An 18,058-nucleotide genomic window follows, 5' to 3' on the forward strand; every position below is an offset into this window, starting at 1 on the left:
TATCAAGAAGGACAACGGTTCAGTCCGTTACCCAGGGAACGCCTCACAAGTTTAACCATGGATGCATACAACTCTTACCCGGAACATGGAATGGGTAGGGAAGCGGAGCAGGCTCTCCATCGCACGTCGGCCTCGGCAACTGAACTCCTCACCTGAGACTCATTCAAAAAACAGAGCAGTAAAGATTAAAACCTACGGAAGAGATTAAACACAAACGAAAATGAACTGTAACCAAGAAGATTTGGGTGAGCGGCTTACCATGATCAGAATCAAAAGGTAGAGAATTCCTACCGCACAATAGACCGCCTGAAGGAAAGGTTCCCTGTGCAAATGCGAAGCGCCAGAGAACTGTGAACGACAGGGGGTCGTTCCAACAATGAAAAGGCTGAAGAATTATCAAACGCATAAAGACTTTCAATACTTACTACTGACCCATGGCTCGATGTCAGCCCTCGATCTGGCGGATTCATCTCCGCCGTGGGATTGAGCATAGAAAACCCGAGAAATAGCTACCATGTGGTAAGATCGAGGTAAGTGTCAGTCCGCATGAAACCCTGGAGTCCTGAGCACGCGAGAGCACATGGTGTCAACTGGCCGGCCGTTCATCGTGCCAGATGGACGATGTGGAGAAGGCCAGTTGGGGCAAGCGTCAGTTGCCTGAGTGACTCACGGCAACATTCATTCCAGGCAGCGTAAACCATTACTCGAATATAGAAATTGCCATATGTTCATTTATATCCCGTAGTACCAGCGATCAACTCATATAACACCTTTGTACGTATAGATATTATTGACAGCCGAATGATAATTCCAAGATTGAACAAGAGACAAAGTTAATGTTTACTTGCCATAGTTATCATGGATGCGTGCTATGAATTAGCATAGTTAAACTTAGCACTATTACTTGTTTATGTAGATAATTATATAAAGATAATTATATAATCTTTATTGCATTCGGATGACTAATAATCAGATATACTATTGTTAAGGTAAAAAAAAAAAATTACTCCTGTACTGTAGTGTTACAAGTGGTATCAGAGCCCACGTTACAACTCTGTGACCTCGAGTTAATCATAATGGAGATAGTAATACATAAGTAACCAACTAACAAGCAAGCAAGGGGTATTTCTAAAATATTGCAAATCACATCTGTTGAAATGAGCTAATCTTTGTTCAAGTGACAGTAGAATGAGGAGAACAAGTAGCGCTCCTCATAGAAATATGAATCAACCAGACAACATTACTCACCCTCAGGGAAATCCTGAGATATGGGTACAACTGGGAGAGGAAGGCCGCAGCACTAATTTGACTATATTGGAGACAGTCCAGGAACTGAAGAACGAAATGGCCCGTTTGCGTGAGGACAATGCCAGACTAACCATGGAACAAGAGAGGATCCTGAAAAGTTTATCAGATAAACAAAACCAGCAACAGTCTCATCCTAGACCTGAGCAAACACGAGTATCAGATGAACAGGGCTATCACACTGAACAGGAGGAAACAGAGGAAAGAGCAGAGGTTCGACGAGAGAAATCTGATAACGCCTCTGAACATCAAACCCCAAAGAGACAGCGGATAGAACTGCAAGGGGAGTTTCGGAAGATTAAACCACCACATTTTGATGGGGAATCTGAGGAAGCTGCAGAAGCTTGGCTAATCAACATGAACAAATATTTCCAAGTTTATGAGTATGATCACCATCTTAAGGCACGGCTGGCCATCTTCCAGCTGCAGGCCAAGGCTACATTATGGTGGGAAGAAGTCAAGATGGTGTGGGGGGTGAGTGAGCAAGATGTAACTTGGGAAACTTTTCAAAGATATTTCAAGGAAAAGTACCTGACTGAACGTTTCTATGATGAAAAAGCACGGGAATTTCATGATCTGCGGCTTGGGCAGCAGACCATGGATGAATTCATTACTAAATTTACATCTCTGCTTCGCTATGTACCGTATATTTGGGAGGAAAAGGCTAAAGTGCAGCGGTTCGTTAGCAGCCTACCCCAGGCAATGCGGGAAAGGATCGAATTTGATAATCCGAAGACCATGGACGAAGCGATACGGAAAGCTAGAATATGTTATCAGCAGAATAAACAAAAAGGAGAAAATTTTGGGAAGCGCTGGGCAGATAAAAAGGGCAGCAGAATGACTGTAGGAGTTAAGGGAGCTCGCAGCAATTTCAACAAGGGATTCTCAAAAGGGGCCAGCAATAGAAACCAATCGAGAAATCAGATCAGATTAAAGCCACCTAATGAATCTAAATACAGTGAACAGTCGGGTAGAGCTGATAATGAGGGTTCAGCTAGGCCACCAGTACAGTGTTGGGGTTGTGGCGGGCCACATTATATTAAAAATTGCCCTCACCGAAAGGAAAGTGATCAGGTGTCCCAGGTTTATGAAGCCTCCACAGTGGGAGACGTGGCTCGGTCCATACCCAGAATAAATGCCGCCCTCGAGGATCGTCAAGCTGATTACCAGCCAACAATGATAGAATTTGAAGGTAAGATCTTTGATCGAACTGTTTCCATTTTAGTAGACCCAGGAGCTACCTTAAGCTACATTAGTCCCAAAGTTGTGGAAAATTGTAGTTTGCAAGCCATTAAGTTTAAGAATCCATGGTTAGTACAGCTTGCCACCGGGGCCAAAAGACGAGTGCTGGCTAAGGTCAGCAACTGCCCATTAAGGATAGCCGGTCAGACAGTAATGACAGAATTGAATGTACTCCCTCTCGGTTCGTATGATGTGTTGATCGGGATGGATTGGCTGGAAAGGCAGTGGTCTATAATAAACTGCAAGACAAAAACAATTTCTTATCGCGATGAACTAGGAAAAGAAAAGGAAATTCAAGGTATCCTGAAACTAGTGCAGATCCGACCAATTACAGCCTCACAGCTAGCTAAGAGCATCAGGAAAAAATGTCAAATATATGCAGTACAAGTAGGATATGCTAGATCTGAAGATAAAATTGCTGCTGTGGAAAGCATACCAGTAGTGCGAGATTTTACAGATGTATTTCCTGAAGAAGTACCAGGGCTGCCGCCCAAAAGAGATTTAGATTTCACCATAGAATTGGTACCCGGTGCAGCCCCAGTATCCCGAGCACCATACCAGATGAGTGTGCCGGAATTAACAGAATTAAAAATGCAGCTGCAAGAGCTGTTAGACAAGAAGTATATCCGTCCCAGCGTATCTCCTTGGGGAGCCCCTGTATTGTTTGTTAGAAAAAAGGACGGAACTCTCCGTATGTGCATAGATTATAGACAGCTGAATAAATTGACAGTTAAAAACAAATATCCACTACCCCACATTGATGAACTGTTTGATCAAGTGAAAGGGGCGACAATCTTCTCAAAGATCGATTTGAGGTCTGGTTATCATCAAATCAGAATTAAGGAGGAGGACATAGCCAAAACAGCTTTTCGAACCCGTTACGGGCATTATGAGTTTGTGGTACTGCCTTTTGGGTTGACCAATGCACCCGCGACATTTATGTGCCTGATGAATAGTGTATTTCATCAGTATCTAGACAAATTCGTGTTAATTTTTATTGATGATATACTTATATACTCTCAGAGTATTAAAGAGCATGAGGAGCATCTCAGATTAGTGTTACAGACACTACGGGAACATCAGCTATATGGTAAATTTAGCAAATGCGATTTTTATAAAGAGCAGATCCAGTATTTGGGGCATATCATCACTAAGGAAGGCATTGTTGTGGACCCTGAAAAGATCAAAACCATAATGGAATGGCCAACACCAAAGGACGTGGCAGATATCAGGTCTTTCATGGGGCTGGCTGGATATTACAGACGGTTCGTGGAAGGCTTCTCCAGGGTTGCATACCCTATCACCTCCTTGCAAAAGAAAGGAAAAATATTTAAGTGGACAGCAGAATGTCAATGGAGCTTTGAACAGCTCAAAAACCTGCTCACCACTGCACCTATGCTGAGTATTGCAGACCCAGAAAAAGAGTACGTAGTCTACACAGATGCAAGCAAAGAGGGTGTAGGTGGGGTGTTGATGCAGGAAGGGAAAGTGATCGCGTATGAATCCAGAAAATTGAAAGAACATGAGCAGAAGTATTCTGCCTATGATCTGGAACTAACTGCTGTAGTACATGCACTGAAAATGTGGCGCCATTATTTGGTGGGAAGAAAATTCTTATTGATGACCGATCACCATAGCTTAACCAGCTACTTTAGTCAACCAACTTTAAACGCTAGGCAAGCTAGGTGGGTAGACTTTTTGGGCGGTTTCGATTTTGAAATCAAACATCTAAAAGGAAAAGAAAACCAGGTGGCCGATGCACTGAGTCGAAAAGTGCATTGTCTTTATGAAGTTGGCATTAGTGAAGGACAGTCCACCCTTGGCAAAGAAATTGAAGAGGCCGCTGAACAAGATCAAATCTACCAACAAAAGAAGCAACTGGTGCAGAATTTAAATACCCACATAATACAACAAGGTTATGAATTGAATGCAGCCGGCATTCTGTGCTACCAGAAAAGAATATATGTACCCAATCAGGGTGATATTAAGGAAAAGATTCTGGATGAATATCATAAGAGTCCTTATGCGAGACATCCGGGTTATCAAAAATTAATCACCTCGCTTCGTAAGGAATATCATTGGCCAGGCATGAAAAGAGATGTGGTAGAATATCTGGCGCGATGCTTAGAATGTCAACAGGTTAAGGCTGAACATCAACACCCTGCGGGTTTGCTACAGCCATTACCTATACCAGAATGGAAGTGGGAGATTATCACCATGGACTTTATTACAGGGTTACCAAAGTCCAAGAGGAATAATGACTCTATTATGGTTGTAGTGGACAAACTCAGTAAGTCAGCTCACTTCATACCAGTTCAATCTACGTATCGTGCAGCACAAATTGCAAATGTTTTTATGCAGAACATATTTAAACTCCATGGGCTGCCAAAAACTATAATATCTGATCGCGATGTTAAATTCACATCAGCCTTTTGGAAGACCTTGTTTGAAGGTCTGGGGACTCAATTGAATTTTAGCACCGCTTATCACCCGCAGACTGACGGACAGACGGAGCGGGTGAATCAAGTGGTGGAGGATATGCTGAGGTCATATGTGATGCAACAACCCACTCGTTGGGAAGAGTATTTGCACCTTGTAGAATTTGCCTATAACAATGGATATCATGCATCCTTGCGGATGAGTCCATTCGAAGTACTTTACGGTCGAAAATGCCGCACGCCATCCAGTTGGGGTGGACCAGAAGACAGACTCATGCTGGGTCCTGAAATGTTAACAGAGATGGAAGCAATGGTTAAGAGAGTGAGGGCTAATTTGAAAATAGCTCAGGACAGACAAAAAAGTTTTGCAGATCGGAAAAGGACCTTTAGAGAGTACCAAGTGGGTGAACATGTATATGTCAGAATTCAGGCAAGGAGAAGTACTCTACAATGGAATGGTTGTGCCAAACTGGCACCCCGCTTTTGTGGGCCCTTCCAAATTTTAGCACGAGTGGGGCCGGTAGCTTATCAGTTAGCCCTACCTAGCCACATCTAAGTCCATAATGTTTTCCATGTGTCCGTCTTAAAGAAGTATGTTTATGACCCTAGACACATAATAAGTTGGCAGGATATTCAGGTAAGAAGATGTTGTAAGATAAACAAGAACCAGAGATGGATTGATAAGAAAACTGCTAATCTGAATATTATGTGTTTCAGGTGGAACCGGAAGGAGAGTTCCTGGTCGAGCCAGTGAACATACTAGATCGGAGAAGGGTCGAGCTGCGGAAAAGAGTCATCACCCAGGTTAAAGTGCAGTGGCAGCACTTTGGGCCAGATGAGGCCACCTGGGAAGATGAGCAGAGCATGAAAGAAGCCTATCCCGAATTGTTTATGGATGGACAACAACATCGGGACGACGTTGAACTTCAGGGGGGGGGGATGTAATGCCCCTAGTAAATCGATGATGTCTTAAAGAAGACAGTAGAATTTAACTGTTAACTAAGGTTCTGTTTGGCAATTAAAATAACTATGTTGCTACTGTTGTTAACTAATTATGATAATTAATTGCTGCTACTACTGTTTAATTAAGTATGTTGATTAATTGTTGTTAGTAGCTATTGAGGTAGTTAGAAAAATAAAACCTAACTACTTTCATGAGATGGTTGAGACCCCATAGGAAAAAGGGGAAAAAAGGTTATGCCAAGTCTGGTAGGGATCAGATGGTAAAAAGGAAAAGAAAAAGAATTACTCTTTGAATAAGAGGAAAAAAAAAAGAAAGCTATGTCTGGTAAGGATCAGATAGCATGTGTGTGGAAGGCGAAAGCTTCCTGAACCGCTACATCTGGTAAGGACCAGATAGCGAGACTCTGGTGTGGCCAGAGGGTTGCAGACAGTAAGGATCTGCAAAAGTGCTTGGGGGTGGAAGATCGAGGAGGATCTTCCTAAGGTCGGGTGGTTGACAAGCGCAAATAAGAGGTTTGCCTCTGCTCATGTATGGTCTACTAAGAAACCTAACAATTAAAAGAATTTGTTTATAAACTGTGAAAATTAATTAAGGTTTATGACAGACTAGACTGTATATAGCATTGGAAGAGTTTCTGTAATTATGCAGAAAATGGTAGAGGTGGAAACGGAAAATACATTGTTAACTTTAAGAATTAGCTTCTGCGCAACTGGCAGAGATTAAATTAGATTTTAATTAAAAAAAACAGAGTTTCCATGCTGTAACAAATTCCTGTAGCATAAGTGAGAATCAAAACGGAAAACCGAATATTGTGTATAATCATTTCAGCTTACATAATCGAATTGAAAACAATAAAAATTGTACACATAGATTCCTAGAAATACTGCTGAGGAAATAAGAACTGTTTAGATCAAAAAAACTGGAATAATGCATATACCTTAGTCCCAACAACCAATTTCAAGTTCACAATATCATCATCTTAACACTGTATTTAAGAATGCATGAAAATGATAACGAAAATACTCCTGTGCTCGAGGAACAGAGGAGGGGCAACGCCCACATCATATACTTAATAAACGATAACAGGAATTTCTGAGCCTGTAAAGAAAAGGCCGTAGCCTGTGTGTTAAAACTGGGCCTGTAAAGAAAAGGCCATAGCCGTGTGAGTATTATTGGACAGTCAGTGAGGGCTTCCATAGTCGAAGCCGGCAACTCATATTTTTCTAACATGAAAAGTAACCATAAACCAAGAAAGAACATGGAAGCATGTTACTCAATTAAATTCACAGTAAAAACCTCCGTTAAGGCAAGCATATCCAGAATACACAGTGAATAAAAAATACTGGAACTCAGGCAAGAGTTTACCCACAATGAACCAACATTATTCCTTAAAAAAAAACCTAACCGAAAACAATATTATGGAGGAAATCTCAATATATTAACCAGTCAATGTTCGACCATCTGTAACAATTGATAACCTTTGATTATGAAACAAATTATACAGTAAAGGTCGAACATCCAATGTATCCCAACTAAGGTTTCCGCCTGAATGGTTGGCGTAGAAACCAATTTATTTTACAAGCAACAGAAACGGGAAAAACGTTAATTTCCTCATGGGAAGAAACCCCTGAAAACAGCGATGGACTTCCATTGCACATGCATAACTCAGATAGCCTGTCAAGAAGGACAACGGTTCAGTCCGTTACCCAGAGAACGCCTCACAAGTTTAACCACGGATGCATACAACTCTTACCTGGAACATGGAATGGGTAGGGAAGCGGAGCAGGCTCTCCACTGCACGTCGGCCTCGGCAACCGAACTCCTCACCTGAGACTCATTCAAAAAAAAACAAAGCAGTAAAGATTAAAACCTGCGGAAGAGATTAAACACAAACGAAAATGAACTGTAACCAAGAAGATTTGGGTGAGCGACTTACCATGATCAGAATCGGAAGGTAGAGAATTCCTACCGCGCAACAAACCGCCTGAAGGAAAGGTTCCCTGTGCAAATGCGAAGCGCCAGAAAACTGTGAACGACAGGGGGTCGTTCCAACAATGAAAAGGCTGAAGAATTATCAAACGCATAAAGACTTTCAATACTTACTACTGACCCATGGCTCGATGTCAGCCCTCGATCTGGCGGATTCATCTCTGCCGTGGGATTGAGCATGGAAAACCCGGGAAATAGCTACCATGTGGTAAGATCGAGGTAAGTGTCAGTCCGCATGAAACCCTGGAGTCCTGAAAACGCGAGAGCACATGATGTCAACTGGCCGGTCGTTCATCGTGCCAGATGGACGATGTGGAGAAGGCCAGTTGGGGCAAGCGTCAGTTGCCTGAGTGACTCACGACAACATTCATTCCAGGCAGCGTAAACCATTACTCGAATATAGAAATCGCCATATGTTCATTTATATCCCGTAGTACCAGCGATCAACTCATATAACACCTTGTACGTATAGATATTATTGACAGCCGAATGATAATTCCAAGATTGAACAAGAGACAAAGTTAATGTTTACTTGCCACAGTTATCATGGATACGTGCTATGAATTAGTATAGTTAAACTTAGTACTATTACTTGTTTATGTAGATAATTATATAAAGATAGTTATATAATCTTTATTGCATTCGGATGACTAATAATCAGATATACTGTTGTTAAGGTAAAAAAAAAAAAATTACTCCTATACTGTAGTGTTACATATTTAAAAATAGAATAATATTTTTAACCATGGAGAGTTATTCTACTTTCCCATGGAGATTTTTAATATGTAAAGAAGCTTTGTTAGAATACCATGTGTCAATAATATGGCTTAGCAATACCATGTACCCAAAGAATCATAACTCGCTTCAAATGACACTTGTTCATATGACATTATTTTTAATTAATTAACTTAATTAAAAGATCAAAAAAAGGATAACTACTTTGGAGATATATCTCAATCTTTAATAGCTTGTGTATGTTATTATGAATATTCTAGAACATTTGGTGGAGGTTAAATCCTTACCATCCACTTCTAGCCTAATATGGAGGAAATATTAGGTAAACATTTAGATTCCTTCAAATTACATAAAAATAAAAATAAAATAATTAAATTAATAATTACAATGAAATTGAGGTAAAATAGTCAATTTATCATTGTCCATTTTTAAGCACAAGGTTTTGACAATCCATAATTTTGTCAATAATATATATATATAAATAAATATTATTGATCTACTAAAAATCTTGAAGAATCAAATTCTTTTGACTAAAAAAAATTTTGAAAGTAAATTTAATCTTTCTCACTATTTTACAAATAAATCCAAATCAGTCCAATAAAAATCGTCGAATCTATTTTCCAAAATAAACACATACTTAAAAATAATATAAATAAAAATATATTAAATATAGATAAAATAATAATATCAAAGAAAAATCTAAAGGGGAATATCAAACTTAAAAATAATATAAATAAAAATATATTAAATATAGATAAAATAATAATATCAAAGAAAAATCTAAGGGGGAATATCAAACATTAGTTGGAAAAACATCTTTACTGGACTGTGTTTTCTTCCTGGCGGGGAAAAAAGAGCTGAAAAGCCGCCAAACAGAATTATAAAACGTATGTCGATGAAGGAATACATCAATTAGGGATTTCAATTTGAACTATCAAAATCGACCAGCTTTAACATGCTGAAGGCTTCCAATTTCTTCAGATGCAGACCCTACTTTCAGCGGAACTAAAGTTGTGGAAGGAGATTAGGAGCGCGATAATCGTAGCTTCCTTTCATCGGAGAGCGCCTTCGCAAATCTGCGGAATCATCTCAATTATATCAACATGATCCCAACCAATTAATATACATATATGATTATGCAGTTGTCTATAATGAGATTTTTTGGAAGTTTTTTCGGTGGGTTTTTTTGGTCAAAATCGGGCAGCAATTTATTGGAATCGCAAGTTTGATAGGTAGTTTCTGCACAATCAAAGCCTCCCAGAGGTTTTTCAGGGTGCTGAATCCAAATATGCAGTTAAAAAACCATTTTAATTGCAACAAATCAAGATTTAACCTCAATTTCTTCCGTCATATTCCCTCACCAGAATCTCCAAAAAATCGCATTATAAACAACTCCTATGATTACTGCTACGAATCTTTCACTTGCTATTCTTTGTTTCTTTTCATTAAATGAAATCCATATTGTTGTTACCTAGTCAATGCATCCCCGTTGGTGCCTCCGCCTGTCACTTGTTCAATCACACCCGTCTCTATATTCATCCTTGAAACAGGAGCCTCCAGAAGATTTTTCCCTATCTTCACCAGCTCTTCCAGATTCTTCTTAGTTGACAGATCCGTTGAGCTTGTATCTCCCGACAATTCAACCTGATCCCAATTATACAATTTCTTAGACCTTTCGAATATGGAGTGTATGCTAATAAAAGTGAATTATATAAGGTCCCAATCTCTAAACAACCATATGACGAATTTTTTTATACATGGAAGAAGGGAAGGACCTGGATTCTTAAATAGTTCTTCTCGGAATTAGAGGCTTGGAACACGACCGTTGCGTAAACGTCCACCATATCTGCACTCGCTTGCTGAAACATGTCAGTTATCGGCACTTTACCGTCGTTGGATAACCATTTAAGCAGTCCCCATTTTGCAGCGTCAATGGCGTCGTAAGTAGCTATTTTCTGTCCGGTTCCAAGAGAAAGCACCAGAAATTTGCTAGTATCCTGTTTAAAACACATATACTAATTATCACTCCAGTTACTTAATCATTCAAAGGTCAACTATAATGAATATTTGGCTACATGAATCCGATTTATAAACAAAATGGGTTTTATAACTCACGCGAGCTTTAGACGTTGGCACTAAGAAATTTGGACAGCCTACGAGAGCTCGCTGAATCACTTGGTTTATTGCAAGTAACGTCTGCAACACAACACACATTTTATAAAACACCAAATCACACAACCTCTTAAACAAAATTCAAGATCTTGCTTCAAATCATAATTACACCATTGAGAGATGGAGTATATATATACTGGATTGTTCACTGCAACTCCCCCGTCTATGAGGTTAAAGCTTTTGGTATTGTCGAAGGAATCTTTTGTTTGGAAGAAATGAGCAGGAAGATATGTTGGAGCTGCTGAGCTTCCAATGCAGACATCGGCCAAAAGTGCATCTTCTAACTCGTCCTGTTTGGCCTGCAAACGAGATTTACCATATATCACTCTAACTGCTGTTGCTCTTTAATTCAAACTTAAATTTCTTCTATCACTCAGAAACATTACCTTAAAAGTGGTGAAGATTGCAGGTTGTTGTATTTTGATGTCGTATGCAGTAATCACGACGTTCGTTAGGGTTTGGTGTAATTGTGTATCCCCCAAATAGGTCCTCATGATTTTGTGCAGGTAATCACCAGAATATTTGGGGCCACCTAGATACTTTATTGCTGATTGCAATAAACCTCTGTAATAATTTATTTTCTATTCATTATTGATTCAATATTGATGTTGCTGGTTAAGAAAAAAAACATAATTTTTTTTTTAACCAGAAAAAACATCTTTTACTAACGCTGTATGTGGAAAAATATGAGGACAATTATCCAAATAAAATTTGGTAATATCCTTTGCAGGAAACAATGGACGATTGTTGTCATTTGGAGCGGCTAACATGGCAGTGACCAACCCTCCCGTGCTCGTTCCAGTAATTAAGTCGAAATAATCAGCTATACTCACGCCTGGGCCGTCCAATTCCTGTGACATAACTCATAATTCAATTTGGATGATATTTTAGAAAAAGGGAGGGATGATAAGATTTAATGAGGGGTAGATTAAAATCGTTACCTGTAGCTTTTCCTCCAGGAATTCGAGGATAGCTGCTGGGATAATCCCACGAACCCCACCTCCATCAATACTGAGAATTGTAATCATTTTGCCATCGGTTGGTGACGGATTCCCGTAAGCAGTTGCCATGCTCTATACTCAAATTAAACAGAGATTATACACAGTTAAACACATGAACACTGAACTTTGAAACATTTAGAGCTTGTCTTCATTCAACGGCTGAACAGGTTTTTATACATAGCAGAGAACTTTCTGGAGTTTGATGAGGCTGTGGATTTTCCAGAAAGCTTGCCTATTTTGTCAACGAATTCTAGAAACTGCACTTTGAAATATCTGCTGTAGCCCATTTTGTCAACGAATTCTAGAAACTGCATTTTGAAATATCTGCTGTATTCTCTAGAACAGTCTAACTTCATTAATGCTGGTGGTTGAAATTACTGTCTTCCAACAAAATTAAACCTTCACCTCCAAATTAATTTCAACTCATTAACTTTAGAGACCAATGGATATACTGATATATCGATTGAATGAATGAATTGGAATGTTGCAGTAGGCAATTTACGAATGTGCCTGGAAGTTGAAGTTGGGCCTTTGTCTTTATCTTTGTGACGTCCATGAGAGGTTAATCCATTCTCGTCAATCCACGTTATCAGCAAGAAGAACGAAAACAAAAGCTTCTAGTCAATTTCACTGTTTGAATAAAGCATTTTTGAATAAATAAAAGTGTAAATAAGGTAGATAAAATTATGGGAACTTAACAGTATAAGGAGGTTGAAATGTAATAAAGTGTAAATTTTGTAGATAGAATTATGGAGCTCGATAGTGTGAGTAGGTTGAAATGTAATAAAAGTTTAAATTTTCTAGATAAATTGATGGAATTTAATAGAGTAAGTTGGTTGAAATGTTTTGAGGATGTCGTTTAATAGTTAGATAGGAAGGTTTGGTTTTAGATAAGATTATGTATATTTGAGAGTTGTTTCAAAATATGATTTTGTAAATAAAATTATGAAAGTTTAAGTAGATTGAAATATAATAAACATTCTAAATTTTCTACATCAAATAAAATTATAAAACTCAATGGTAAGTAAGTTAAAAGGTAATAAAAGTGTAGATTTTGTCCTAAATTTTGTCTAAATGTCCTAAATTTTAAGTAGACACTAGCTATTTTGTAGACGAAATAAGTGTTTTTTTTGTTTGAGAGAATGGACAAAGTGCTGGAAACGTCCGAGTTTTCACTCAGCTTACATATTTAGCTCTAAAAATTATAAATACTTCTAGTGAGCCCTAAAAATCTATCGAACAACTCTAAAAAAAACTGCATTCAAATTATGAATACTTCTTGGGTTAGTGGTTAGGTATTGGAGTTAGATCAGTGGAATCCCCTGCGTCGGGGAAGTGGTCATTAACGCCATCAATGGCTATCCTGCAAATTCGATAACCCCTACCTCGAGTTTGCTTTAAGAAAATTGACGTAATGGAAGAGTCCAAACGGTTTACGCAAAAGGGTGTCGTGGCTTTCACATAATCATTCATTAATATATTTGCAGTTTGATTTCTGTATGTATGCAGTCGTCTGTACAGACAGTGTCAATTGACGAAGTTTAACGATTCTTAATTGTTGAATAAGAAAGAAAGATATTATTTAAAAACAGGTCCATGACTGAGCTGTCTCGAGATGGTGCTTAATTACACGGAATTTAAAATATGTTGACAGATTGATTATAGGCTCATAGCGCTTGTCCTTGCTCCAATTTAAAAGGTAAAAGGATGACTACACTTGTTTTTATAAATGGTCAAAGTTTTAGAATCGTAGTTAGTGATCAGGACAGTTTTTTTCCCTCAGCATTATTATTTTGATATTCCTTTATTGGTAATGGATATTAATTGGATTTTTTTTTTCCTGGTAGTGGATATTAAATGGATTTGGAGATTCACTCACTCAAAGACACTATTTCTTTTTCCTGGATAGTGGATATTAAATGGATTTGGAGATTCATTTAAGGAGATTATTTCTCGCTGGTTCAATTATGGAGTTTGGAGTTTGGCTTTAATGGTATTTATAGAATTAAAACAGTTATTTATATAAATAATATTATACATCACATTATCATCTTTTTAATTAATTATAAATAAATATTCCAAAAATCATTTCATTTAATATAAATAATATTATACATCACATTATCATCCTTTTAATTAATTATAAATAAATATTCCAAAAATCATTTAATTTAAATGATTAAAAATTTAGATTAGTAATTATCATTAAGAATAAAAATATTTAAAGTTTAAATCAGTGATTATTATCATTGTCATCATATGTAGGAAATTTAAAAAGCTTAAAAGAGTCGTTCTAATTACCGTCAACAAAACAAATAAAATAACAATTGTAATAATTTTATAATTAATTATTACTAAAAATAAATAAAATTTTCAAATAAAAAATTGAATGAATTGTTTCCCTGAAAAATGACATTTTTATCTTTGGATTGCAGATTTCTTTAATATATGTATAATAGCTAGGTCAATTGTTTTAACAAGTACTTTTTGTTAAGATTTGATAGAGTTTTTATAGATTTTTGTTTGGAATTAAGTAAAAAAAAATTGTTGTCAAATCTTGATTTGTAGCTAAATTTTTGTTTACGTTGGTTTTTTTGATACTATATATAGATTCAATGCCCTCAAAAACCTTAAGAAATCTCTAATATAAAAAGTTTAACAATCAAACTTATGATTTCAATAAATTCTTATTAAATTCCAAACAAATTAAATCAGAAACAAACTTAAAACCTTTCCAAAAAATTACACTTACAACACCTCTACTTTCCTTTAAATTTTGAGCATTCTCTAAATTTATAATCAATATTCTTTCCGTCAACCTGCCAAAGGACATTAATTTCACCACGGCCGCCTGAAAGTCATGAGAGACCCGCAGGCAACGTCTTCATTCTTGGAACGTGAGCCTGCAAGCGAAGTATGTACCACATTGGTAAAAAAAATTCATTTCCGTGATCAAGATAGAACAGTCACATTAAAGTATTTTAGTAAATTTGTAGCTTTGGTAATCTCAACGAATAGGAGTAAGGAGCAATATTTAACATTGTTGTTGTTCATATTTGACTTCATCGTCTTTGGGAAATGTCCAAAATTTATAATTAAAATATTTATTCTAATTATTGGATTATTTGAAAATTGATCAATTAATCAAAATAAAAATGATTATCAGAATTTGTAATAAATTTGCTTATCTCAATTACAAATTTCCCGAATATCTCCAAATCCATCAAATAATTAGGATAAGGATGCCCATCCCTGGCCGGCCTCGGGAAAAATGTGCAGATGGAAATTATCTTTTATTAAGTGGATTGTATAGAAATTGACCACTAAAATTAACTCATCATATTTAATTAATTATAAATATTAATGTTGATGATTAATCTAAAAAAGCATAAATATTATTTGGAGGAAAATTTGTTATATTTTAGCAATTATATTATAATTTTTCTAAATTCATCACTTCTGTATTCAAAGTTAAATATGCCATAACTATTTTGGACAGTGATCGTTATAAAATAAAATAAAATAAATAGTTAAAAAATTGGAAAATAAATTGCTATAATTAATTATTATTAAGAGCAAAGGAATTTTTGCAACGTCCAAAATGGTTATCCCTTCCAGTACCATTTTCTCACATCTTTGATAATGTTGTCCTTGATCTACATGCTATTGCTCTCAAAACTGTTGCATATTTCTCATAGATTGGCCTCACTAAACCCCTGAATTATAGACTTGTTTGATCCTATACAAAATTCAAGGAGATCTTCCCCATTGGTTCCTTCGATGGGGCTTCGGTGGATGGGTCTTGTGGCTGTGGTGCAGTTATATCCATTTCATCCTCCTGGAGCTATAATTTTTATTGGTATGTAGGTTTGGGGACTAATCCGAGGGCTAAAGTATTGGCCTTATGGGGTACACTCTGATGTGCTCCGTCGCTCGCGTTGGAGGAAATATTTGTCACTAGATATTTGAAGGCAACTATCAATTCAACCTTGGGTAAATCCTCTCCCGTTGTCTCATCTCTCCACCACTAATTACATCAGATCTCCTCTATGCGAACATGTTTTCTCTCCATCTCCTTTTGCCATATTTACAGGAAGCAAAATTTCTGGGCAGATCAGCACTCGCATCGTGGCTTACCTACCCAACTTGGACTAATCCACTTTGAATGCTTGGCTCAAGATTCTATTGTTGGCTCTAGTGCCTTCCCCTATGCTTGAGGTTCCTTTTTCATTTTCCTGAGAGGTGTTTCTGGTCCTTTTCTTTTTGAACATTGGCCATTTCAAGCTACACTGGTTGCTCCCTTGTTTTTGCAATGGGAGTGCTCTGTTATTTTTCCTACTACAAATCTCTAATTTGCAATCACTGGCGATCCTTTCTACTTGTAGATATTGTAATTTTTGTTCACTATGCATTTGTAACAGATTATATTAATATATGAACTATTGTTTTTTTCTTCTGAAAAAAAGGGCCAAAATGGATTCATGTGTGGAAATAATTAATCTGAAAACATGAACCATTTGGAAGCCTAATTCGATTTGTACGAAGCGCAGAACTTGTTACCGCTAGTCAAGAAAACAACGTTTGAATTATTGGATTGAGTTGGTGATTTATTGACCCAAATCTATTACGACTATTTTAGACAAATTCAAATCTGTACCTTGGCTGTGATTTATGAAATAGTGAAATTCAAACTTTAATTAGAGTGAAGTTGTGATATAATGTTTTATATGATTTCTTTCTTGCTTCATATTTTTTTTAAGTCAGAGTATTCATATTACTTTCAAAAATACCTACCTACCTATGGTTTTGTGTGTCGTTTTCATACATGGTTTTGGGCATGATGGGTTTCTGTCCATGTTATTTTGTAGATTCAGTGAAGGGAACTATGGTTATGTTCAAATCTAGGGTTAATGGATTGAGGTTTATGGATGCTTTGGCATGTATATATATATATTGTAACATTGAATAGAATATAATGAAAAAATCAATCTGGTAGTCCCGGTTTTGGGATCCATGGGAAAATCTCTATGTATATCTCTTTTATGTTTTATGCTCTCGCCACTGTTTATTTTCTATTATTAGAATTCGTATGCAGGTAATTTTTATACGGGGTTAAAACCTACATTTGGTATCAAAGTTGCTTTGGCTTCAAGGGATGCCTTTGCTACTGAGGGGTTTTTCTCAGGCCTGTGGTAGACCCTGTTTAGTGGGAGATCTATGGTATTGATTCTTGTGGTGAAATAAGATGGCAAGAAGTGGAAAGATAGAGATCGAGAAATTTAATGGTAAGAGTTTTGAGTTGTGGAAAGTCAAGACGGAGGATCTGCTAGTGGATAAAGATTAGTGGATCGCGGTAGATCCCGATACTAAACCAATGAGAATGTCAGCTGAAGACTAAGCAAAGTTAGAGCATAAGGCAAATAGCACAATATGATTGTATATCTCAGATTCAGTATTTTTGAATGTATTAGGGGAAGCTTCAGCGAAGGGTTTGTGAGACATGTTAGGGACTTTGTACCAATGTAAGTCTCTAGTGAATAAACTGTTCCTATGGAAAAAACTGTATAACCTGAGGATGAAGGATGGAGATTGAGTGACAGAGCATCTGAACGCCTTTAATACTATGGTAGGCCAATTGTTATCTATTAATATAAATATTTCAGATGAAGATAAGTGCATTAGTTTGTTGTGTTCTCTACCAGATTCGTGGGATAGTCTGGTTGTTGCAATAGGTAGCAATGTGACTACCTTGCAGTTTGATGAAATAGTCTCATCCTTGCTATCGGAGGAGATGAGACGGAAAAATAAGGATGATCATAATGGTGATGCCTTGCTTGTATGAGGACAGTCCCAGAATAGAAACAAAAATAAATCCTTGAGTGGGAGATCTAAATCTAAAGGGAGATCTAAATCTCCAGGAAAACTTGTAAAGGTGTGCTGGAAATGCAAAAAGGAAGGGCACTTCAAAAAGGACTGTAGATCTAAAACTCCTGAGAAAGAAAAGGAATATGATGATGCTCCTTCTGCAGAGGTGAAAACCACCTCAAATGAAGGTGGGGATGTGTACTTGGATTATTCTTCAAGTACACATGTAGATCATGATTCATGGTTGATTGACTCAGGTGCATCCTTTCACTTCACTCCCCACAGGGAGTGTTTTTGCAAGTATGATAAATATGATGGTGGTGATGTCTTCTTAGGGGATCACAGGA

General features: G+C 37.3%; 2 protein-coding genes across 3 annotated transcripts; both read right to left on the reverse strand.

Annotated features, from left to right (window-relative positions):
- Positions 1 to 7,368: 7,368 nt before the first annotated feature.
- On the reverse strand, positions 7,369 to 9,255 carry LOC149219144 (uncharacterized). The gene is made up of 4 exons (XM_089384286.1): positions 8,060 to 9,255; positions 7,886 to 7,949; positions 7,703 to 7,776; positions 7,369 to 7,623 (listed from the first exon to the last, which is right to left on the reverse strand). Exons 1-4 carry the CDS (start codon positions 8,116 to 8,118, stop codon positions 7,482 to 7,484), a joined length of 339 nt encoding a protein of 112 aa, XP_089240412.1. The 5' UTR covers positions 8,119 to 9,255; the 3' UTR covers positions 7,369 to 7,481.
- Positions 9,256 to 9,473: 218 nt separating this feature from the next.
- Positions 9,474 to 12,003, reverse strand: LOC149219145 (patatin-like protein 2). 2 transcript variants are annotated; one of them, XM_089384284.1, is made up of 8 exons: positions 11,787 to 12,003; positions 11,515 to 11,696; positions 11,232 to 11,409; positions 10,983 to 11,144; positions 10,789 to 10,869; positions 10,449 to 10,670; positions 10,145 to 10,317; positions 9,474 to 9,749 (listed from the first exon to the last, which is right to left on the reverse strand). In XM_089384284.1, exons 1-8 carry the CDS (start codon positions 11,913 to 11,915, stop codon positions 9,698 to 9,700), a joined length of 1,179 nt encoding a protein of 392 aa, XP_089240410.1. In that variant the 5' UTR covers positions 11,916 to 12,003; the 3' UTR covers positions 9,474 to 9,697. The 2 variants fall into 2 exon arrangements, with proteins under 2 accessions (XP_089240410.1, XP_089240411.1); XM_089384285.1 differs by lacking the exon at positions 9,474 to 9,749 and adding an exon at positions 9,773 to 9,912.
- Between the last annotated feature and the right edge of the window lie 6,055 nt (positions 12,004 to 18,058).

Source organism: Pinus tabuliformis, chromosome Q (genome assembly GCF_031772625.1).
Source record: "Pinus tabuliformis cultivar Carrire ecotype Pingquan chromosome Q, CPIR1, whole genome shotgun sequence".
Taxonomy (NCBI): domain Eukaryota; kingdom Viridiplantae; phylum Streptophyta; class Pinopsida; order Pinales; family Pinaceae; genus Pinus; species Pinus tabuliformis.

What these genes read in the sequence shown, in the direction of transcription:
- LOC149219144 (XM_089384286.1), bottom strand. Translation starts at nt 8,118, where the DNA reads ATGCTCAATCCCACGGCAGAGATGAATCCGCCAGATCGAGGGCTGACA. An exon ending in ACCTTCCGATTCTGATCATG is followed by an intron (nt 7,777 to 7,885) that starts GTAAGTCGCTCA and finishes AATGAGTCTCAG; the next exon opens with GTGAGGAGTTCGGTTGCCGA. An exon ending in CTACCCATTCCATGTTCCAG is followed by an intron (nt 7,624 to 7,702) that starts GTAAGAGTTGTA and finishes CCTTCTTGACAG; the next exon opens with GCTATCTGAGTTATGCATGT.
- LOC149219145 (XM_089384284.1), bottom strand. Translation starts at nt 11,915, where the DNA reads ATGGCAACTGCTTACGGGAATCCGTCACCAACCGATGGCAAAATGATT. An exon ending in TCCTGGAGGAAAAGCTACAG is followed by an intron (nt 11,697 to 11,786) that starts GTAACGATTTTA and finishes GTTATGTCACAG; the next exon opens with GAATTGGACGGCCCAGGCGT. An exon ending in CATATTTTTCCACATACAGC is followed by an intron (nt 11,410 to 11,514) that starts GTTAGTAAAAGA and finishes AAATTATTACAG; the next exon opens with AGGTTTATTGCAATCAGCAA.